This window comes from Megalopta genalis, chromosome 4 (genome assembly GCF_051020955.1).
Source record: "Megalopta genalis isolate 19385.01 chromosome 4, iyMegGena1_principal, whole genome shotgun sequence".
NCBI lineage: Eukaryota > Metazoa > Arthropoda > Insecta > Hymenoptera > Halictidae > Megalopta > Megalopta genalis.
In genome coordinates, this window is record NC_135016.1 from 5,543,516 (window position 1) to 5,567,185 (window position 23,670).

General features: G+C 39.6%; 8 protein-coding genes across 14 annotated transcripts; 1 reads left to right on the forward strand and 7 right to left on the reverse strand.

Annotated features, from left to right (window-relative positions):
- Positions 1-10: 10 nt before the first annotated feature.
- LOC117222527 (uncharacterized) lies at positions 11-1,286 on the reverse strand. Its single transcript, XM_076521005.1, has 2 exons — positions 681-1,286; positions 11-321 (listed from the first exon to the last, which is right to left on the reverse strand). The coding sequence occupies exons 1-2, from the start codon at positions 1,284-1,286 to the stop codon at positions 16-18; spliced, it is 912 nt and encodes a 303-aa protein (XP_076377120.1). The 3' UTR covers positions 11-15.
- Positions 1,287-2,510: 1,224 nt separating this feature from the next.
- On the reverse strand, positions 2,511-4,556 carry LOC117222547 (uncharacterized). 2 transcript variants are annotated; one of them, XM_033474302.2, is made up of 4 exons: positions 3,682-4,556; positions 3,343-3,441; positions 2,924-3,010; positions 2,511-2,772 (listed from the first exon to the last, which is right to left on the reverse strand). In XM_033474302.2, the coding sequence occupies exons 1-4, from the start codon at positions 4,387-4,389 to the stop codon at positions 2,701-2,703; spliced, it is 966 nt and encodes a 321-aa protein (XP_033330193.2). In that variant the 5' UTR covers positions 4,390-4,556; the 3' UTR covers positions 2,511-2,700. The 2 variants fall into 2 exon arrangements, with proteins under 2 accessions (XP_033330193.2, XP_033330192.2); XM_033474301.2 differs by having other exon boundaries at positions 3,343-4,556.
- A 536-nt stretch (positions 4,557-5,092) lies between these two features.
- On the reverse strand, positions 5,093-8,554 carry LOC117222524 (uncharacterized). The gene is made up of 3 exons (XM_076521006.1): positions 7,402-8,554; positions 7,085-7,149; positions 5,093-6,768 (listed from the first exon to the last, which is right to left on the reverse strand). The coding sequence occupies exons 1-3, from the start codon at positions 8,552-8,554 to the stop codon at positions 5,632-5,634; spliced, it is 2,355 nt and encodes a 784-aa protein (XP_076377121.1). The 3' UTR covers positions 5,093-5,631.
- Positions 8,555-10,476: 1,922 nt separating this feature from the next.
- On the reverse strand, positions 10,477-12,988 carry LOC117222523 (uncharacterized). The gene is made up of 3 exons (XM_033474267.2): positions 11,422-12,988; positions 10,965-11,051; positions 10,477-10,813 (listed from the first exon to the last, which is right to left on the reverse strand). Exons 1-3 carry the CDS (start codon positions 12,466-12,468, stop codon positions 10,742-10,744), a joined length of 1,206 nt encoding a protein of 401 aa, XP_033330158.2. The 5' UTR covers positions 12,469-12,988; the 3' UTR covers positions 10,477-10,741.
- A 140-nt stretch (positions 12,989-13,128) lies between these two features.
- LOC117222554 (uncharacterized) lies at positions 13,129-14,816 on the reverse strand. Of its 3 annotated transcripts, none has more exons than XR_013033192.1 (3): positions 13,788-14,816; positions 13,351-13,706; positions 13,129-13,283 (listed from the first exon to the last, which is right to left on the reverse strand). XR_013033192.1 is itself a non-coding variant. In XM_076521193.1 (3 exons), the coding sequence occupies exons 1-3, from the start codon at positions 14,814-14,816 to the stop codon at positions 13,191-13,193; spliced, it is 1,209 nt and encodes a 402-aa protein (XP_076377308.1). In that variant the 3' UTR covers positions 13,129-13,190. The 3 variants fall into 3 exon arrangements, 2 of the variants coding, with proteins under 2 accessions (XP_076377308.1, XP_076377310.1); XM_076521193.1 differs by having other exon boundaries at positions 13,351-13,437; XM_076521195.1 differs by having other exon boundaries at positions 13,129-13,706.
- An 89-nt stretch (positions 14,817-14,905) lies between these two features.
- On the reverse strand, positions 14,906-16,973 carry LOC117222553 (uncharacterized). The gene is made up of 3 exons (XM_033474309.2): positions 15,579-16,973; positions 15,219-15,305; positions 14,906-15,162 (listed from the first exon to the last, which is right to left on the reverse strand). Exons 1-3 carry the CDS (start codon positions 16,602-16,604, stop codon positions 15,097-15,099), a joined length of 1,179 nt encoding a protein of 392 aa, XP_033330200.2. The 5' UTR covers positions 16,605-16,973; the 3' UTR covers positions 14,906-15,096.
- Positions 16,974-17,396: 423 nt separating this feature from the next.
- SMC5 (structural maintenance of chromosomes 5) lies at positions 17,397-22,625 on the forward strand. 4 transcript variants are annotated; one of them, XM_033474307.2, is made up of 14 exons: positions 17,397-17,527; positions 18,061-18,169; positions 18,365-18,692; positions 18,760-19,098; positions 19,176-19,304; positions 19,368-19,575; positions 19,654-19,785; positions 19,855-20,379; positions 20,459-20,588; positions 20,667-20,913; positions 20,984-21,391; positions 21,503-21,730; positions 21,809-22,084; positions 22,347-22,625. In XM_033474307.2, the coding sequence occupies exons 2-14, from the start codon at positions 18,111-18,113 to the stop codon at positions 22,485-22,487; spliced, it is 3,150 nt and encodes a 1,049-aa protein (XP_033330198.2). In that variant the 5' UTR covers positions 17,397-17,527; positions 18,061-18,110; the 3' UTR covers positions 22,488-22,625. The 4 variants fall into 4 exon arrangements, with proteins under 4 accessions (XP_033330198.2, XP_076377304.1, XP_076377303.1 ...); XM_076521189.1 differs by lacking the exon at positions 17,397-17,527 and having other exon boundaries at positions 17,900-18,169; XM_076521188.1 differs by lacking the exons at positions 17,397-17,527; positions 18,061-18,169 and having other exon boundaries at positions 18,203-18,692.
- Positions 22,319-23,372, reverse strand: LOC143259384 (small lysine-rich protein 1). The gene has a single exon (XM_076521196.1). It carries the CDS (start codon positions 22,931-22,933, stop codon positions 22,661-22,663), a length of 273 nt encoding a protein of 90 aa, XP_076377311.1. The 5' UTR covers positions 22,934-23,372; the 3' UTR covers positions 22,319-22,660.
- Between the last annotated feature and the right edge of the window lie 298 nt (positions 23,373-23,670).

Genomic DNA, 23,670 nt, shown 5'->3' on the forward strand with positions numbered 1-23,670 from the left:
TTGACAGCCACGATGTTATCGTACGCTTTTAATGGGATGAAATGCCTGTAGCGTGGTGCGTGCACATAGTTCTGTAATTTTCTTGGAAACGATACGGTCTTTTGTTGCTTTCTTCAGCACGGTGTCATCAGAAGGAATTGTATTAGGATCAGCAGATAGGTCGCGATGATTCCCACTATCTGTAAATGAAAGATGTGCAACCAATTTCGTAGGCAACGAGTTCGGATCCCTTACCTTTGTCAACAGGGTGATGTCTATCACTAGCCCTTTCGCCACGATTGTGTGGTTCTGCTGCAGAACTTGCATCGAAAACGACGACAACTGTTGTCCCGAATATGAAAAGAAAAATTATGACGATTACGTATCTCTGGACTTAGTAATGTTATTTTTATTCTGAGGCGATGCATCGTTCTTTGCTTTATTCATACCCTTCTCGAACGTGCTTCTTTATAATTAATGGAGTGGAGAAAAAGTAATGGCAATATTGGACTTGCTTCAATATTATCGACTTGCTTCAATTCAATTGGAAAATTCTAATGCAACGATTTCGACTATTTATAACAAATATTTGTCGCAATTTGACGCAAATAATTACGTATGCACGAATCCTCTTCGCGACTTGTGATTTAATTGGTTCGGTAACGACAAAACGCCGGCCGCCTTCCCCTTGCTTTCCTTACCTCGGTGATGATCTCCTCATCGAAGGTAATCACGAGAATCCGATGTATGTTGTAACCAATGTTCTTCGCTTGATCCTTCACCATCTCGCACACCACAGCCATAAAGATCAGACCGTGGCAGTTATAAACGAGATACTCCAGCTGCATCGACCACAAACGCACGATCTTACCATCGTAAGTATTTTCTGACAAATACACAAACAAATTGAACGTGATAGTTATCATGGTCAACGAGATGATGGCAATGGTCTCACGGCCGAAGGTCTCATTCGCCGTATCAATAATTTTGCAAAGTTGCAGATGCTGTCTCCTAAGCGTCTTCAGCTCCGAGAGCAGCGTGGGATTCTTCTGCGAATGATACACCCTTCTGAGCACATGAGGTTCGTCAGTAACCAGACTCATCCTCAATTTCTCCAGAGATCTGCTGACTTCGCGAAAACAAAGACATACTACGTACAAAGAATTGACGAAAAGCGTGTTCACAACCAAAGCCACTAAGAATATGTACCAGCAAATCATGAACTGTACGAACGACCATGGATCATATTCCGCGGCGGATGCGAGGGACACGAGCACGCTGAACTTTATAATGTCTATCGTGAACATCTTCTTTGCAGTGGAGCAGAACGTTTCGGATGATAGCACTCGGGATGCATTCGAAACCAAGCGAAGAAAATGCAGTTTCGATCGGGACGAAAAATGGATTGCCCAAAGACACGCGAGTCCAAAAACGAAAATGCAGGCGCAAGACAACCTCATCGAGATATCTGTATACTTTTCGAAGAAAGAGGTATTGTAAATCAGTATGGGACATAGCAATGTGATGTGGATCAACAGTATCAAGGACGAAGCGAAGTTCTTCTTGGCAAGCTTGTGCGATGACAATGAGACGCTGTACGGGAAATATCCGAGAACGGACATGAGAAAGACGTATGGTCGTATCAGCGTTGCAAAATCCTTGATGTGAAATAATCTCCGTAATTTCTGGTACTCGACGTTCGCGGACCTTCTCAGTGACTGTAACATTTTTCGAATAATGTTAATCTCTCGCTTCGTGAACCACGGGCCTCGGTTTGCACCGTTTGCGACCATCGAAGGTCTAAGACTGCGCAAATATTCCATAGTGACAGTAAGGTAGACAGAGAACAATATTGGTAATGCACGATCAGTCTGCGAAACTATGAAACTTGTTTTTTTTCTGCGAATCTAATTGAACTGCATACGCTCGATGATGGGGAAACACTTCCCATAATTTGATGGGCATCTCGCGTATCTGCAATTCCGGCGACATTATCTGAATTGTCTTTGCGGTGTCTTTCTACGTGACCTTTTTTCATGATTGCGTTCGTCGTTTGTTGATGAGATTGCACATACTGTTTTCTAATTTGTGCTCGTTGTTTGAATCCAATTTATAGTGACGAATGGACGTCGATCAGCAGCTACGTTGTTTGTTACTTGCGTTCTTAGACATTGCAAATCAAATTCAATGAACCGAGTTACATTAATGTTTGCGGACATTCTGGTGAAGCAATGATAGCGTTCAAACAAAACGTACAGTTGTTTATCAACATTTCAGAATCATCCGATTTTTATCCACATCATCCCATGGCATATCCAATGATATCATTCTTGCTTTTCAACCACGTCAAGTGACGCGACGCTAACGAGTTTTCGTACTTCGCGTTGATTTCGCAAATAGCTGATGACGTCGGGAAACAACGCGGATGACAATAATTTATTTGGCCGGCTGAAGGGAAATTAAAAGATGCAACCATCGTGTGATCATTTATCGCGTAAGGTTTAAAAATAATTCACCAATTAAGACAAGAGTAACGTGAAACAGATGTCGACTTTATTGCTGTTTCATGAAATTCAGGTAACGAAATTGTATTTAACATAAAAATTCCCAATCTCTTCCCTGTTGCCTCCCGGTGGCTGTCAAACCTCTGATCAGGCTAACGTGCCACACGAAATTGTGTATGTTCAGAAAAATGTGTCGATCGTCGCGCGAACGCAGCGGTTAGTTGGTGCAATTGGAACCCGTTAAAAATTGATAGAGTATCATCATGTACGTGAATATTGCACTCAGAATCTGTAAACAAATCGCAGATGTTATAATGTACAGGTACAGAATTTCTGACGAACATTGACTAGCAATTACAAAACAACAAATGACACAGAAAAGACCAACTAATGCAAAAGAAAATGTCATTAACACCCCCTTTCGTTATACTGTATCTTACCTGCGATAGAAGCTTCCCATTAATGTCGAACGCTTTCGTCGTGAACGTAATATCTCTGTGCATAACTTGCAGGGCAAAGCACTTCAACTGTAACAATATAAACATTATTACATGCAGTAATGACATGCACAAATTTCTAAACTACTGAGAAACAATAATTAACACGTTGATTAGCGCGCATGGTTTATGTTAACTACTTCATACTGCATATTTTAACAGATAGCTTTCGGTACTAGATAATTTAGTAACGAGTGAAACCAAATTCGAGTTATCCATTCAGAACATTACACACAGATATATGCATTAACGTTGCGAATTTTGTGCATCGATTGTTCAGCATTGAACATGTCAATAGAATCATTATAATCTTTTCATTTACAGAACAGAAATAAAGACGTGCAATCCATCTGGACAATTACCTCGCGCTTGACAGTATCATCAGCACAGCTGCTGACGCAATCATGAATCGTGGTAGTGATCTCCGTCGCATGGTTTGCGGCAGTCTCGCAGAACCAGATCTTTAGACAGAACAACCCAAACTTTAATACCGTATATGACAATCCATCAAATAGGAAAAGCATGTCACTCGTCGTTCTTACACCGTCACTGGCATACCATACCGTGAACACATTGTACAGAGTGAAAGTGACCAAAATGAAAGTGGTAGTCGTAAAAATAATGTTCATCGTGCGAAACAATGTATTCAGGTGTTCGATACCGTCGCTGATTTTCTCGTGCACCTCCTCGTAATATTTCACCTTCGTCAACAACATGGTACTTCGTCTTTGTGACAACTGCTTCTCTGCCAATTCCGTGCGAAGATCCCGCGAAGATCCATTCAACTGTTTCAGATTTCCGTTAAGTTTCTTGAAGCACGCGCCCAAAACACTTACGCAGCTCACGTAGCACATTACCGTCATTGTCGATGACATCGCCAGGTACAAATTAACCAAACGTCGCCGCACAGGTAAATTCATAACCGACCAATAATTTATCGGTGTAGAAATCACGTAGTAAACAACGTTCACGATGTAAACCGTGTGAATTACTTTCGCCATGGCACTGTAATCCGGGCGCGACAATGTGCGTGAGACCTTCGACAACTGCTCGAACATGGCTATCATTGAGAACGGTGCTGCGAACAGAAGCAGAGGTAACGATCCGTCCAAGAGAACGAAGAAGTTCTCCGGCATTGATTGCGTTAAGGGGCTGCTCGTGTCGAAAAAATTGATTAATAAAAAGTTATGGACTTGGAGAACCAAATGAAGACAAATTATGATTATCGAGTAGACGAATTTTTTCTTCGAGAACACGTATTCTTCGGATTTATAGTTGCATGGAAAGAAGCCGAATATCCCCGAGAAAAACATGATGGGACGCATTAGGGACGCAAAGTCCGTAGCGCGAAATAGCAGGCATCCTTTCTGGTCTTTGAAATCTCTGGTTCTCGTCGTGCGCTTTCTCATTGCTCGATGATTTATAATTTGTTGGTGACAGGAAAGCTGTTGTGTGTCAGTCCACGTTGATTACTTAACAGTTTTGTAATACTTAGTTTGCAGGGAGACTGTACATGTCGCATAGATAAGTGAACAACGCAACAAAAACGTAATTAGAGGTAAGAAATATGCTTGAAATATCCTCCAAACTTTGTTGAGAATGAAAGTGCATTTTTACTTAACTTCCGCTATTGACAGTTGATGCAGAAAGTTTTTATTTTAGTGAAAGGTGCACAGTTTATTTATTACAAATACTGTAGACTATGTTGCAACCGGCTCGAATGAACGCGTTTCGGAAACTAAACGCACGTACTGTTTTCATGAACAATATTTGAAATGACTGATAACTGACAGTTTCTTGAGTTTCAGATCTATAAATTCAATACCGTAATGAAGCGAGGTCTTGAATCAACAAAATGGCACTTGAAAGCTAATATAGTTGATGCTATCAGAATGCACTTCGTGATAAAGTACTTGACGGTACTATATATTGAAATAACTGACCATGTGTTACCTGAGTTAATCTACTTAAATATCTTCATAGATGCCGTGACAAAATAAATTGTTTGGAAGAAAGTTCCTTTGGTTTTACACAGTGCACAACCCTTTCTTTCTTACGCTACTTCGACCGTCATCTTAGTTCATTTTACTTGGAAAATAATGTTCTAAATAGTTTAGACTGACGGCAATTCTTCGTTTGTTTATTACGCTATGCTATACATTATTTACAAACAGCGTGACATTATTCATCGATATGCTTAACATTTCTGCAGGCAGCGTCATTTATTAGAAATTGGAACAGTATCAAGATGTACATTATAATTCCACCTACCATCTATAAATCAATGTGAATGCATAAGTAAATTAATTTATTATCTCTGTCACTAATCAGCACGGTTTACCTGCGTTAAGAGTCTCGCATCCATTGCAATTGCTTTTGCAGAAAACTTGTTATCCCGATGCAACACTTGCAAAGCAAACATCCTCAGCTGAAACAGCACACTTGTTAGTTGCTCAATTAATCTTCCTAGTTACTGAACATTATTAAAATACTGTCACGTTCATGCCACAAACTTTCTAGCATTGGGTCATCTACAAATAAATTGTTTTCCGCGCATGATGTATAAAGAGTGTAGTTTCGCTTGTAATAAATTGATTTAGTTAATCAAATCTTCTAGCAAGAAGCAGAAGTAAGTATTAAGATTCAAAGATTCAACCATCAGCAGCAATTACCTCGCGCTTGACCGTGTCATCGGTGCACTTGCTGAGGATCTCATGGATCGTGGTACCAATTTCCTGAGCCTCCTTCTTCGTGGACTCGCACATCATAATCATCATTGCGAACTTACAAAAATAAAAGATCACTGCTCCAATATGCGGGATGTACCAGATCCTCTTATGCTTAAACTCAATATGTCCGGTGGTGTAAGATAGGATGGCAAAGTACAAATTGAATGTAACCGAAGTAAACGTGATGATCGACGCGACGATGATCCGAAAGAGATACGCCTTATTCAAGTACTGAACGACATCGCTGGTCTCCTGGTGCAGCTTCTCGTAGTGCTTCAGCTTCACCAGCAATAGGAAACTTCGTCCTTTATGCGAAGACATACTAGCCAGCCACGGTCCTTCATCTTCGTTTAACTGTTTCAAGTCCTCGTTGATTTTGATGAAGCAGGCTCTCAAGACGTACACACAATTCATGTAGGCCATGTCTAGAGCGAGGTACACCATCGACACGTATATTATCGTCAGACAACTAAAGGTCATCTGGCTCAGACCAGCGATACAGTTCGGCAGGTGCAGGAGGAGCACGACGATGCCGAAGATGTCCTTCGTGTGCACGAACTTCGCCATGTTCTCGAAGTCCTGCTCGGATAGCATCCGCGTGAGCTTCCGCAATTTTCTCAACAAATGAAACCTCTGATGCGCCAAACCATACATCACCAGGATCATTAATCCCTCTGAGATGAAGAACATGTTCAGGTCGATCACCTCGACCGTACTGTTGCTGAGGTTGACATTTGTGTTGTACAGGGCAACGGCCAATAGTACTATGTAGATCAGTTGCGTTATCATCGACCAAACGAATCGCATTTTCGCGAACACGTATCCCGTAGGATTGCTCTTGTACGGAAAGAATCCGAGCACCAGAGAGAAAACGATGTTAGGGTACACTAATGATGTGAGATTCGTGGCTCGCAATGGCCGCCATGATTGACGGCTGTTTACGGTTCCGATCCTTATCGTGCTTTCGAACATTGTGCAGCGGATTGTGCAATCACGGTTCCTGCTTTCTTTCTTTTCAAGAATGGTACAAGCGACTGATCCATCATAGTCTGCGGGCAGCTACATTTTTTTCGAAAACGTACACAAGATCAGTCACGATGTAATGAGGTTCTGAATAAGTAACATACGGTTCATCTTCGAATTGACTACGACGATGGTATCGAACGCTTTTAACGGGATGAAGTGTCTCTAGCTTGGCGCGTATACATAGTTCCGTAATTTATGTCCAAGCGATACGGTCTCTCGTCACTTTTTTCAACAGGGTGTTATCAGGAAGAATTGTATCAAGATCAGCAGATAGGTCGCGATGATTCCCACTGTCTGTAAATGAGAGATGTGCAACTAATTTCGTAGGCAATGAGTTCGGATCCCTTACCTTGGTCAACAGGGTGACGTCTATCACTAGCCCTCTTGCCATGATTGTGTGGTTCTTCTGCAGAACTTGCATCGAAAACGACGACAACTGTTGTCCCGAATATGGAAAGAAAAATTATGACGATTACGTATCTCTGGATTTAGTAATGTTATTTTTATTCTGAAGCGATGCATCGTTCTTGCTTTATTCATACCCTTCTCGAACGTGCTTCTTTATAATTAATGAGATGGAGAAAAAGTAATGGCAATATTGGACTTGCTTCAATATTATCGACTTGCTTCAATTCAATTGGAAAATGCTAATGCAACGATTTCAACTATTTATAACAAATATTTGTCGCAATTCGACGCAAATAATTACGTATGCACAAATCCTCTTCGCGTCTTGAGATTTAATTGGTTCGGTAACGACAAAACGCCGGCCGCCTTCCCCTGCTTTCCTTACCTCGGTGATGATCTCTTCATCGAAGGTAATCACGTGAATCCGATGTATGTTGTAACCAATGTTCTTCGCTTGATCCTTCATCATCTCGCACACCACAGCCATCGTAATCAGACTCTGGCAACTCTGAATCAGATACTCCATGTGCACCGACCACACGCGCACGATCTTACCGTCGTAAGTATTTTCTATCAAGTACATATACAAATTGAACGTGATAGCTATCACAGTGAACAGGATGGTAGCAATGGTCTCCACACCGAAGGTCTCATTCGAGGTATCAACAATTTTGCAAAGTTCTAGGTGCTGTTTTCTAAGCGTCTTCAGCTGCGAGAGCAGCGCGGGATTCTTCCGCGAATGATACACCCTTCTGAGCAGATGAGGTTCGTCAGTAGCCAATCTGGTCTCCAATTTCTCCAGAGATGCGTTGATTTTACGAAAACAAAGACGTACTATGTACAGAGAATTTATGAAAAGCGAGTTCGCTGTCAGTGTCACTAAGAATATGTACATGCCACTCATGTAGTATGTGATCGACCATAGATTATAATTTATCATGAACACGGAAGATATTAACACGCTGGTCTTGAGGATGTCTATCGTGAACATCCATTTGGCAGTCCTGCAGAATGTTTCGGGAGATAGCAGTCGGGTTGCATGCGAAACCATGCGAAGAAAGTGCAGTTTCGACCGAGATGACAGGTAGCTTGTCCAAAGGCAAATGAGACCTAAAAAGTAAACGCTGCCGCAATATAATCTCATGTAGAAATCTAAATACTCCGTCGTAAACATTGTCTTGTACGTCAGCATGAGACACAACGATGTGATGTGGATCAACAGTATCAAGGACCAGACAAAGTTCATCTTGGCAAGCTTGTGCGTTGACAATGAGACGCTGTACGGGAAATATCCGAGAACGGACATGAGAAAGACGTATGGTCGTATCAGCGTTGCAAAATCCTTAATGTAAAATAATCTCCGTAATTTCTGGTACTCGACGTTCGCGGACCTTCTCAGTGACTGTAACATTTTTCGAATAATGTTAATCTCTCGCTTCGTGAACCACGGGCCTCGGTTTGCACCGTTTGCGACCATCGAAGGTCTAAGACTGCGCAAATGTTCCATAGTGACAGTAAGGTAGACAGAGAACAATATTGATAATGCACGATCAGTCTGCGAAACTATGAAACTTGTCTTTTTTCTGCGAATCTAATTGAACTGCATGCGCTCGATGATGGGGAAACACTTCACATAATTTGATGGGCATCTCGCGTATCTGCAATTTTCGACGACATTATCTGAGTTGTCTTTGCGGTGTCTTTCGACATGACCATTTTTATGATTGCGTTCGTCGTTTGTTGACGTAATTGTTTTCTAATTTGTGCTCGTTGTTTGAGTCCAATTTATAGTGACGTATGGACGTCATTCAGCAGCTGCATAGTTCGTTGCGCGCTTTCTTGTGTATCGCAAAGAAAATTCAATGAAACGAGTTGCATTAATATTTGCGGACATTCTGGTGACACAATGGTAGTGTTCAAACAAAACGTACGGTTATGTAAAGAAAAGACAATCTAATTGTCTATCTAATTGATAATCTAATACGTCAGGGTTAAAACAAGTGACACTAAAGTGTGCTCACCACTTAAATTATCAACATCTCAGAATCATTCGACTTTTATCCCCATCATCCTATGGCGCATCCGATAGTATCATTCTTGCATTTTAATCGCAAGATGCCATCGAGTCGATAGCTTATGGGATATACCGTCAACTAATTGATAACATCTCTGCATATCCGTCAAATAACGCGACGTTAACGAGGTTTCGTACTTTGTGCTGATTTCGCAAGCAGATGATGACATCGGAAAACAACGCGGATGACAGTAATTTATTCGGGCGGCTGGAGGGAAATTAAAAGACGCCGTATCCGGGGGTCATGTGATCATTTACCGCGACGTATGGTTGTCAGTCTGATAACGCCACGACTTTAAAAATTGCGTCGCAGTTACGACGAAGAGAAACATAATATTGACGTTTGAGCGGCTTAAACGGAGAACTCGTTGTCACAGATAAATTTCGCGCGGTTTTAGATCCAACCGAATCTTATCACTGTATCTAACTGTTGAGTGTTTGATGTGCCTAAAACCCGTTATCACTCCACGATTAAGGTTCTCCCGCACGGTATGCGAGATTAAATCGGGTTCATCGTTGAGATTGATCAATAACTGCGAAGAGAACAGACAGTTGAGAGTCTTGCAGCTTTCACTCTATTATTTTAACACTGATAGTGTTTAATCCGGTTCAGAGATCGACAAATTATGCTTTAGGTTTTATACTTGTAGATCAAGTTCAGAGGAACATCAAATTTGCCGGTGTAATAGAAAAGAACTATGTAATTGGTAGCTGCTAGCTGAAACGAATGCAACTGGTGCACTGTGCGAATCGTGTATTTTATGAGCAAACAATTAAGTTTTATTAAATGGAGATCTTTTCATCGTGTTAATGCAGTTATGACTGAAGATCATGACACGATAATTGTATTTGTATTAATATCGATGATGTTATCTGTATCATACCTATTAAAGAAATTAAAAAGTCAGTTGCAATCATTTTGTCGTGCTCACTCGGAAGTTCAATGGCAATTTACACGGTGCTTCTCTGAAATCGATGAAAGTAATGAAACAGCAGTTTTCTATTTAGATTTAGCTGTTTATTCTTTAGTAGACTGCGAACTTTGGTGCAAACAGACTTCTTGAGAGTAGACGAAACAGTTAAAGTGTCGGGAGGATTTACGAATGAAATAGCTCCATTAACATAATTAAGCGATCAATTATAAAGTAGAAAATACAAATAAATATAAAGTAGGATCATGGGAAATTTGACTCTTCTTCGCAAGACAATCATGATATTTCACGGAAGGTTTAAAAATAATTCACTAATTAAGACAAAAGTTAACATGAAACAGATGTCGACTTTATTGCTGTTTGGTGAAATTGAGATAACGAGATTGTATTTAACATAAAGATTCCCAATCTCTTCATTACACTATGTTGCGTGCTAGTACCAAACAGCTGAGCCACGAATTATCACAGGTATCAGCGCATGCACAACACCCTGTTGCCTCCCTGTGGCTGTCGAACCACTGATCAGGCTAGCGTGTCACACGAAATTACGTTAGTTCAGGAAAATGCGTTGATCGTGGCGCAAGCGCCGCGGTTAGTTGGTGCAATTGGAACTCGTTAAAAATTGATAGAGTATCATCATGTACATGAGAATTCCACTGAGTGTCTGTAAATGAATCGCCGCTGTTATACATATTGTGTGACCATTTTCATTATTTCCAGTGATACAGAAATGGCCAACTAATTCAAGAGGATATGACGGAGAATCTTCAAATTTCTGTATCATTAATTTTCTTTTTCATAATAATGGACCTTACCTGCGACAGAAGCTTCCCATTAATATCAAACGCTTTCGTCGTGAACGTAATGTCTCTGTGCATCACTTGCAGGCCGAAGTACTTCAACTGTAACAGTGTAAACATTATTTTATACAGTAATGACATGAAGAAGTTTCTAAACTACTGAGAGAAAATAATTAACACGTTGATTACCGCGTTGGTTATGTAAACTTAATGCATATTAATACATGCATATTAATAATTATGTATCTCAATGCATATTTTAATAGATAGTCTTTAGTACTAGGTAATCAATTAACGAGTAGAATCAATTTCACGATACTCAATTCGTTAAGAACATTATACAAAGACGTATGCATTGAAATTGAGAATTTTGCGATTCAACAGTTCAGCATCGAACGCTGCAACCGGTATCTTTATACACTTTTCAACTACAGAAGAGAAATAAAGACGTGAAATCTAACTGATCAATTACCTCGCACTTGACAGTATCATCCGTACAGTGGCTGACACAATCGTGAATCGTGGTAGCAATCTCCGCAGCATGGTTTGCGGCAGAATCGCAGAACCAAATCGTTACACAGAACATTCCAAATTTTAGTACCGTATATGACAATCCAATAACCAGGAGAAGGTTCTCATCCACCGATATTATACGAACGCTGAAAAACCAAGTCGCAAAAATATTGTACAGATTAAAAGAGACCAAAATGAAAGTGGATGTCGTGAAAATGATGTTCATCGTGCGGAACAACGCGTTCAGGTGTACGACAGCGTCGCAGATTTTCTCGTGCACATCCTCGTAATATTTCACCTTCGTCAACAACATGGTACTTTGTCTTCGTGACAACTGCTTCTCCGCCAATTCTATATGAAGATCCTGCGAAGGTCCATTCAGTTGCTTCAGATTTTCGTTCAGTTTCTTGAAGCACGCGCCCAAAAGACGCACGCAGCTCACGTAACACAATATCGTCATGGTCGATGACGTCGCCAGGTACAAGTTAATCAAACGTCGCCCCACAGGTATACTTACAACAACCCAATAATTTGTTAGTATAGATATTATGTAATAAACAACGTTCACGATGTAAACCGCGTGAATTACTTTCGCCATGTCACTGAAATCCGGGCGCGACAATGTGCGCGAGAGCTTCGACAATTGTTGGAACATGGCTGTCATTGAGAACGGTGCCACGAACAGCAGCAGAGGTAAAGATCCGTCCAAGAGAACGAAGAAGTTCTCCGGCATTGACTGCGTTAAGGGGCTGCTCGTGTCGACAAAATTGACTAATAAAAAGTTATAGACTTGGAGAACCAAATGAAGACAGATTATGATTATCGAGTAGACGAATTTTTTCTTCGAGAACACGTATTCTTCGGATTTATAGTTGCATGGAAAAAAGCCGAATGTCCCCGAGAAAAACATGATGGGACGCATTAGGGATGCAAAGTCCGTAGCGCGAAATAGCAGGCATCCCTTGTGGTCTTTGAAATCTCTGGTTCTCGTCGTGCGCTTTCTCATTGCTCGATGATTTATAATTTGTAGGTGACAGGAAAGCTGTGCGGCAGTCCACGTTGATTACTTCACAGTTTTGTAATACTCAGTTTGCAGGCAGACTGTAGATGTCACAAAGATAAGTGAGCAAAGCAACAAAAACGTAAGAAGAGTTAAGAAATATGCTTGAAATATCATTGATTCTCAAAAATTTGTTCAGAATGAAAGTGCATTTTTACTTAACTTCTGCTATTGACAGTTGATGCAGAAAGTCTTTATTTTAGTGAAAGGTGCACAGTTTATTTATTACAAATACTGTAGAGTGTGTTGCAACCGACACGAATGAACGCGTTTCGGAAACTAAACGCACGTACTATTTTCATGAACGATATTCGAAATGACTGATAGATGCTTCTTGAAATGCTGATCTAGAAATTCAATACCATAATGAAGAGAGGTCTTGAATAAATAAAATGGCACTTGAAAGCTAATACAGATGACGTTATCAGAATGCACTTCGTGATTAAGTACTTGCCGGTAGTGTATATTGTACGTGATCATCGAAATGTTTGTGAATGAGCTACCTGTGAGCTAATCTATCTAAATATTTCCGCAGATATCGTGATAATATGAAATGTTTGGAAGAAAGCATTTCACTTGTACAATAATGTTTTAAATAACGTAGACTGACGGCAATTCTTCGTTTATTTATTGCACTATGTTAGATTCTATTCACATACAGCGTGACATTATACATCGACATGCTTAGGATTTCTACAGGTGGCGTCATTTATTCGAAATTGGAACAGTATCAACATGTACATTGCAATTCCGCCAACAATCTATAAATCAATGTGAACGCATAAGCAAATCAATTTGTTATCTCTGTCACTAACCAACACGGCTTACCTGCGTTAAGAGTCTCGCATCCATCGTAATTGCTTTTGCGCAAAACCTGTTATCCCGATGCAACACATGCAATGCAAACATTCTCAGCTGGAAAATCACACCTGTTAGTTACCGAATTGTTTTTCTAGTTACCGAATATCATTATAATATTGTCACGTCCACGCCACAAACTTTCTAGCATTAGGTCGTCCAGAAATAAATTCTTTGCAATAAATTTATTTAATTGATCGAATCTTCTCGCAAGGAAAAGAAACAACAATTTACGCAGTTTCTGTACCTTGCGATCGATACAGACAATTTTGATTTTCTCGCTTGCAAATGTTTGATCCGGCAAATCTTCGAGGTGCTACGTTGCCCTACAATGACCAATTAAATCTCAATTTATTCCAAGAGACAAACTAACGTTTCACGGAAGCCGCAAAGACTTGACCAATTACCTCACGCCTGACCTTTTCGTCGGTGCACTTGCTAAGGATCTCGTGAACCGTTGTACAAATTTCCTGAGCCTTCTTCTTCGCGGACTCGCACATCATAATCATCATCGCGAACTTACCGAGATAAAACGTCATTGCTTCGATATGCGGGAAGAAAAACACCCTCTTAAACTTATACTGCTTAACCCCGGTGCTGTGAAACAGGATAGCAAAGTACAAATTGAATGTAACCACAGTGAACGTGACGATCGTCGCGACGATGATCCTAAAGAGAAATGCCTTATTCAAGTACTGGACAGCATCGCTGGTCTCCTGGTGCAGCTCCTCGTAGTGTTTCAGCTTCACCAGCAACAGGAAACTTCGTCCTCTTTGCGAGGACACACTGGCCAGCAATGGTTTTTTGTGTTCGTTCAACTGCTTCAAGTTCTCGTTGATTTTGACGAAGCACGCTCTCAATACGTAGACACAGTTCACGTAGGTCATGTCCAGGGCCAGATACACCAACAGCACGTATAAAATCGTTAGACAACTCAAGGTCGCCTGGTTCAAACCAACGATACAGTTCGGCAGGTGCAGCATGAGGAAGATGATGCCGAAGATGTCCTTCGTGTGCACGAACTTCGCCATGTTCTCGAAGTCCTGTTCGGATAGCATCCGCGTGAGCTTGCCCAATTTTTCCAGCAAATGAAACCTCTGGTACGCCAAACCATGCATCACCAGTATCATCAATCCCTCCGAGATCATGAACGCGTTCAGGTCGATCACCTCGACCGTGCTATTGTTGAGGTTCACGTTTATGTCGTACAGTGCAGACGCCAATAGTACTACGTAGACCAGTTGCGTGATCATCGACCAAACGAATCGCATTTTCGTGAACACGTATCCCGTGGGATTGCTCTTGTACGGAAAGAGTCCGAGTGTCAGCGAGAAAACGAAGTTAGGGTACATCAACGACGAGAGATTTCCGGCTCGCAATGGCCGCCACGGTTGACGGCTGTTTATGGTTCCGATCCTTATCGTGCTTCCGAACATCGTGCAACAGATTGTGCAGTAACGTTCTCTCTTTTTTCCTCTTTTTTTTTCCCCAAGAATAGGTCATGCGACTGATTCATCATAATCGATGGGCGGCTATTTTTTTTAAAGAAAACGTACACACAAGTTCAGGCGTGATGTGACGTGGTTCTGAATAAGTAACGCAAAGTTCATCTTCGGATGGACAGCGACGATGTTATCGAACGCTTTTAATGCGATGAAATGTCTGTAGCGTGGTGTTTATGCACACGTAGTTCTGTAATTTGCTTCGGAACTATCTTCAGCAGGGTGTCATCAGGAGGAATTGTATTAGGATCAGCAGATAGGTCGTGATGATGCCCACTATCTGTAAACGAAGGGGATGAAGTTTCTTTCTGTAAGCATAGGTTACGGATCCCTTACCTTCGTCAACAGGGTGACGTCTATCACCAGGCCTCTTGCCACGATTGTATGGTTCTGCTGCAGGACTTGCATGGAGAACAACGCCAACTGTGTTGCCGAATTTAGAAACAAAAGTTCCGATGATTATGTGTCCGCGGATTACTCTTATGGATTCTCTAATAACATGCTAGATTTTTTAACATTGTGTACAAATCAGTGGAATCGAACACGGAATCTATAAACTTTAATAATTTGCTGAAACGGTACTTTCACGATTTCGGTAAATTTTGTAATGAGAATAAGTACTTTTACAACGACGATTTCGAAAATACGTAAGCAGCAGAAATGTGCGCGACCATCTCACCCCCTACCGTTCCTTACCTCCGTGGAGATCTGTTCGTCGAACGTGATCACGAGAATCCGATGTATATTGTAAGCTATGTTCTTCGCCTGATCCTTCACCATCTCGCACACGATAGCCATAAAGATCAAACCCTGGCAATTATTAGCGAGATACTTGATGTTTATCGACCACAAATTCACGATCTTACCGTCGTCGGTATTTAGTACCAAATAGGTGTACAAGTTAAAAGTGATATCCATCATGGTCAACGCGATTAGTACGATCATCTCCAGACCGAACGTGTCGTTCGACGCGTCAACGATTTTGGCAAGTTCTAGATACTGTCTCCGAAGCGTCTTCAGCTCTGACAGCAGCGTAGGATTCTTCTGCGAATGATACACCCTTCTGAGCAGATGAGGCTCGTCGGTGACCAGGCTCGTCCTCAACTTCTCCAGGGATGTGTTGATTTTGCAAAAACAAAGATTCAACACGTACAGACAGTTTACGAACAGCATGATCATCACCAGTGCCACCAAAAAGACGAAGTAGCTCATCAGGTAGAACAAGGCCGTCCATGGATCCCTGCTAATGGAGAACAGGTAGCTCAGGAACACGGCGATCTTCAGGAAGTCTATCGCGAACATCCACTTGGCGGTTCTGTGGAACGTTTTAGGTGACAGCAATCGGGACGCGGTCGAGATCATGCGAAGAAGGTGTAGTTTCGATCTGGACGACAAGTAGCTGGTCCAAAGACAGACGAGACCGAAGATGTAGATACTGCTGTAATGCAACCTCACGCTGAAGTCTTTCATTACGTCCATCGACAATATCTTGTACAGCAGAATGGGGTACAGCAGTGTGAGTTTGATCAAGATTATCAAGGACCAGGCAAGGTTCTTCTTGACGGACTTGTACGTCGACAATGAGACGCTGTACGGGAAGTATCCGAGAACGGACATGAGAAAGACGTATGGTCGTATCAGCGTTACAAAATCCTTGACGTAAAATAATTTCCGTAATTTATGGTGCGCGCCGTTCACGGATCTCCTCAGTGGGTGCAACATTTTTTCGAACGACGTCGATCTCTCGCTTCGTGAACCACGGGGGCACGTGTTTGCACCGCCTGCGACCGTCGAGGGTCCAAGACTGCGCAAATATTTCACAGTGACGGTCAGGTAGACAGAGAACAATATTGGTAATGTGCGATCGCTCTGCGAAACTATGACACTCGGCTTTTTTTCTGCGAACTTAATTCAACGGTACGCGTTCGACAATGGAGAAACACTTCACATAATTTGATGGGCATCTCGCGTATCTGCAATTGCGACAACATTATCTTAATTGCATGCGGTGTCTTTCGGTATGACTTTCCTTTATGATTGCAATTTCTCGTTCGCTGGTAAAACTGTCCGTGCTGTTTTATAATTTGTTCTCCCCGATTGAGTACAGTCTGTCGTGCGGGATGATTACAACGATGTTCTTGTACCATTCGACAGCTCCGCATAGTATCGCATGATTTATTCGTTCTTAGGAACAAAATCCGATGAACCGTGTTCGAATAATGCGGGGATCAATGATCGAAGCATAAAATTCACGCCAGAGTGACTTCCTGGAAATGGCAAGTCTCGACGACAAGCTTTGATCGGAGATGAGTAGAGTAACGCATCTGTGCTTTGATATTGCCCAGAAAAAAAAACCGCTATTATCTACTAACAACACTAGCCAACAGGAAGTTAGATAAAATGGACTGACGTCAAATGCGATGTCGTAATAAATACGGAAAACAGTGATAGCGTTTATTTTAAACGCTGTCGTTCTTCTGCAAGAATGTCCGCAAATATTATTGTGGGAACAGGGTGAGCGGATGTAATGCACAATCGGTACAAAGTTCAATAAAAACGAATAACTCGAATGAATAAAAATAACAGGATGGTCACGGTTTCTGAGTTCGTTTCTACTACAGGTGTGTTTAGGGTGTAGCTCAGAGGTAAGAATTGTTCAGCTATTGCTCGTAGGGGTAGGCTTAGATCATGCATGGTCTGTGGGGGTAGCGATTTTGCTGCCCTGGGCATAACAAAAATTCATGTGGCGAAAATTCAACGAATATTGCACGCAGCCCGTGCAAAACTATGATTAATATCGCAATTTCAGAAAGAAAAATTTGATTATTTCTTAGATAATTATATTTGTAGCACATCCGGGTCCTTTTCGAACTAATTACATTTTGCCCAATTACATCGGATGTATTCTAAAATGCATTGAATTGAAACGCAGACCAACGCAGAATTGAAACGACAGTTGCATCACGTTTATTTTGTTGAAGCCTGTACATCGTGTTGGCTAGATTCTAGGTTATGTTTAAGTGTTGCAACTGTTGCAACAAACACTCGTACAATCGGAAAGAAACAAATGAATAATTGATGGAACTCGATGAATCTTTGCCAGTAAAAGAATGTGTCTTCATATACAATATATTTAAAATAACATACGATGATTACTTAATATTGCCATTTTCCATAGTGAACTAAGTTTATTGTGTACAAAGACAGTTTATTATAAGAAAATCCATCATGAACAACAGCAAAATCGACAAAGGAATTATCACATATATTTATTTAGAAAATTTTGTGTAAGTACAGTACTTAAATAATCGTATTAATTAAATTAATATATCTTCATATTCGGGGATTAATTTATAAAACTTAAAATACACGACACATTAATTGTCTTTATTACGGTTATTATTAAATTAAAACATGAATGAACACTTTATTAATCTTCCTCAAATTTTATTCGGAGGTTTAATAATAAATATTTCTTCCAGAACCTACTCTAAAGTAGCTATAAAGCCTGGCAAGTATCTGAATGTAATTATTGGACCTAATGGCACTGGAAAGTCAACAATTGTTTGTGCCATTGTTCTTGGCTTGGCAGGAAAACCAAGCACAATTGGTCGTGCCGTTCATGTTGCTGACTATATAAAAGCTGGTTGTCAAGAGGCAAAAATTGAGATCCATCTCAAAAATGGAAAGAATAGTGATGTTATTATTACCAGGTTATTTAATATGCAAGGAAAGTCTTCCTGGTTCCTCGATGGAAAGCAATCAAACATTAAAGAAGTACAAGACTTAACAAGAAGCTTCGATATCCAGGTATAATTCTACATTTAATTATCGTTAGAATAACTTGGAACTCTAAATATTCTGTTTTATTTTTCAGATGGATAATCTTTGCCAGTTTCTTCCTCAAGACAAAGTGCAAGACTTTTCAAAGATGAATGCACAAGAGCTGTTAGAAAATACTGAGAGATCGGTTGGTGATCCTGTGATTTTAGAGCGCCACAAGAAGTTGATACAATATAGGATAGATCACAAAAATTTTGAATCGGAAATGGCAAGCAAGAAAAAATTACTAGAGTCAAAGACACAAAGATACGAAGGTTTGAAAGAATCTGTTAGTGGTATAAAAGAAAGGAAAATGATAAAGAAAAAGATAGTATCTCTAAAACAAAAAAAAGCATGGTTGTTATACGATCAAAAACGTAGAGAACTGCTTAAGGTAAAATAGTTGGAAATAATGTAAATCGTATATAAAAATTTCTAAAAGTTATATTTCTTATTAAATGAACTTTGTAGTTGAAAAATAACAGGGAAAAAGCTGCAGCACAAGTAACAACTTTGGAATCAGAAATGAAACCAACGATGGATTTAATAGAGAAACTTAGATCAGAAATAAAAACACTTCAGAATTCCATGGCCAATCATGTGAGTTCCCAAATTTTAAGACAGAGAACACTAAGGGCTATTTCAAACGTAATTTAATTTTAGAACAATAAATTCAGTATTAAAACCACGAAACTCAAAAAAGTGATGGATGATATTGTAAAATATGAAAATATGATCAAGGATTGTGAAGTTACTTGCAGACACAGGGTACAAACTGAAGAAGCACGAGACCATGACATTGAGATTGAACAGCAACAAAAAAATAAGCTGGACAGTGATTTGACTCTGATATTGGAGGATATTGGACCAGGTTAATATTATATATTATATGTCTTCTTTCTGATTTGATAAAAGTATTAGAAGAGGGACATCTTGTATCATTTTTCAGAGGAGACTGTCAAAAGACAACGAGAAGAAGCCTTATTGAATGTAGAGGAACAAAGGAACCAAATTAGCATTCTAACAAATAAAGATTCAGATTTGAAGCGGGAAGAAGAGCGTATCAACCTTGGAATCAGAGGTAAATTGTTTACATATGTAAAAAAATCTATTTTTCTATAAGCCATATATTTAATTATAAAATATGCAGCTCAAGAGACAGAACTGCAACTCCTTAATATTGATGCTAGACGACTCCAGCTTTTAAGAGAAAGAAGTATCGACACGTACAAGGCGGTTCAGTGGCTAAGAGAGAATCGTGATAAATTCTCTGGAACAGTATACGAACCGATATTTCTTAACATAAATGTGAACAACGCATTTTATACTAAATATTTGGAATTTATCATACCATTCCGTGACCTGATCGCGTTTGTTTGTGAGGATAAACAAGATATGAATTTGTTGTTACATTATTTACGAGATGAACAGAAACTGCAGGTGAATGCTGCACATTCTGACCCCGCAAAACACGTTTCGATGACACCGCATGTACCTTTGGCGAATATCACACAATATGGTTTCACTCATTATCTGGCATCACTAATCGAAGCTCCAAGCACGATCATGAAATATTTAGTATCTATGCATAATTTAAACAACATCCCGGTAGGAACTAATCTTGTTGATGATAACATTGATCATATACCTCATAACATTCGTTGTTACTTTAGTCGTAAGTAGAAAAATGTATCTTTTCGATTACCTCAGAAAAAATTTACTATTTCGCACGTACTGTAATTTTTATTTTTCAGAATCGAATGTGTATTCGGTGAATAGGTCTAAATACACGGGACAAAAGTCTATTGGAATGCAACCAGTGCACGGCTCTAGAATGTTATCAATTGTACTGGATAAACCAAAGTTACTGAAAATTGAAGAAAAGTTAGTTATTATTATACAGTAACAAACTGAGTAGAAGGTAGCTATAATCATTTACAGTTCATAAATAATTTTTTTCAGATTGAAAATGCTGCAAGAAAACAGAAGCGAGATTCACAAGAAAATAAGTCAAATTCAAGACCAGATTTGTAAGCATAATACAGAATTGGATAAACACAGAGCCAATAGAAACAAACATCAACAAAGTCTACAGCAAATACAAACTTTGAAGACTCGAATATCTATGGCGGAAAAGAAGATTGTGAATTTGCAAAACGAACGGACCAGTATCGACCAAATTAAGGAATCTACCACGAACGAAATAAAGGTTTCATCTTCCTCCAAAGAATATTAAATATACTTATTCACATAATAACATTCATCCGTAAATTTTTCAGACGCTTTTAAACAAACAACTGCAAACTTATAAAACATATAATGCTGAATTAGAGGAATGTTTCAAGTCCATCACAGCGAGCGAGCAGACCGAATTGGCGATAAAGCTACAAAATCGTACCTTAACTATGAAAGTAAACGAATCCCAGGATCAGAGGGACAACCTTAAAGAAGCGCAAGAAAATGTGAGACAGCTGGGTATAGAAATGCAGCCCATGAAGAATGAAGTGCAAAAAATGTACAAAGAAGCATTAGAAACTACTAATAACATTAGTCCATCTGATGACGCGTTTGCGCCGATAAACAGAATTTTCAGTAAATTACCGCCGACTATAGAGGAGATTAATAACGAACTAAACATAGCACAAGCGAAAGTCTTTTGTATGGGAAACAATATGGATGGAGAGAATGTGAGTGTGTGGTTTCTATCTACAATATTGAGAAACTATGTATAATTCCGAGAAATAATTGATGAATAGTCAATCTTACAGTTATAATTACTTCAACATTATCTGCGTTAGGTATTGCACGAATACGAAACCGTAGAAAAAGAAATCAACTATTTGAAAGAGTTTATTCAAACCAGGACACACGAGATGGAAGTAATGTCGAACCAAATAGAGAAATTGCGAGAGGAATGGCTGACTCTGTTGTCGAAAATTGTGGACAAAATCAACTCGAACTTCAGCACGTACTTCTCAGCAATGAACTGCGCCGGTGAAGTCGTATTAGCAGCCGCAGAAAACAGCGTAAGTCATCACGAAAAGGAACCAAATCACGCACTTGTTAATAAAGAACTTGTAAGAAGACTAATGTTGAGCTCGTAGATGGACTTCGATCAATATGGCCTGAAAATCCGAGTGAAATTCAGAGACATGGACCAGTTGCAAGAACTGACGAGACACCATCAAAGTGGAGGCGAAAGAGCTGTGACCACTGCCATTTACATGATTTCACTTCAAGAACTTTCAAGAGTACCTTTCCGATGTGTAGACGAAATTAATCAGGGTATGGACGCATTGAACGAACGACGAGTGTTCAATCTACTTGTGCAGATGACTGGGAGACCGAATAGCTCTCAATATTTCTTACTCACTCCAAAAGTTAGTATAACTAGGTCACAAGTTCAAGAGATGTTCGAGTCTGCAGTGATAGAATTTGTATCGTTTACCGAATGGGAAAAATTTAAAGAATGAAAGTGCAAATTATTTTTGATACTACCTAATAATTTCATCAACTTTGAGAGTATAAATTTTAGAAATACATGTTCAAATTAAAATCAATTTTCTAGACTGGAATATCCTATTTAATAAGGGGATGCAAAGTAGCCCAGTATATTAATTCAAAATGTTTTATTTTATTCAGCTGCTACCTGATCTACGGTATTCAGACACTGTAACAGTGCACTGCGTGTTTAATGGGCCATTCATGATCAGCCACAGTGAATTTGATACTCAAGAGTACTGTGATTTCGTTGTTAGAACAATGGAGAAAGAAGATGATTAGACGATGAAATTGTACATGAAGATTATCCAGTGCCATGTGTGTACCACAGTATTATATATTGACTATGTAAGACATATATTTTTGCATACCATTTATAATTTCATCGATTCTATGAAAATATAAATATTTTTGTCAGTATCCCCTTTGCTACAGTGTCATAATAGCAATTGCATTTACTTCCTTCCTTTCTTCTTCTTTTTCTTTTGGGCCTCTGGCCAAGGAAATCCTCTGCATTTCAGAACATCCATTATATTATGGCAAGTGTAGTATGCATTTTCCATGGCTTCTTCATTAAAAATATCCATACTGAATTTTGCCCTTCCTCCACTTTTTCTCGACCTTTTGGATCCTTTACTTTTACCACCATTGCTGTCTTTGCCGTTTTTACCATTTTTCCCATTTTTACCGTTGGCTTTGGTACCTCTCTTTTTATTCTTTCCTCGCATACCACTTTATATAAATGCTGGAAACTCTATTTCAACTTGATTCGTGAGAGATTAGTCTTTTCACGTTTAACTTATTCACGACTGACTTATATAGGGCAGGAAAAATGAAAATGTCTGTCCTGCACCATTGCACTTGTTTACAAATGGTTGCTAGCATTGTCGACGGAATCGATAACGGTTGCCATGATTGTTACTTACATCAATAATTCTACATTTTTCTCAATAAAGCAGGAATCGAAAAATTGCGAGCTACGAAATCGTACTCTGTTGTTTAAAAGCGGACAGTTTCTTAACTACAATTACCTAAAAGTGTAGTTACAAAATCGTTGATACTGAACTTTATATATTTTCTTTTATTTATTAGAAGATGCATTTTACCAATAAATATCTCATCAGTAATAATCAAATAATATTTTTATATTTGCTTAATATTAATAAACGATTATCGTATACATATAGTAGTATTGGAGTGTAATTTTTATAACAGAGTACAGTAATAAATTACTGGACACAGTTTAACGATAATGTAACAATTCTCATTCCGTGTATCATGGATCTACGAAAAATTGTAGTTCGCAATGCTTTTCAGAAACATTGTACAGTATCATAGACGTGACACGGTATACTTTCGACGAAATTGAATTAAAGTTCGAAGTCCCGGTTTCGCCCTGAACCCTCCCATTATTAGATCGTAATACAATTACAATAAATCAGGAAACTGTCGTCGTCGATCGCGG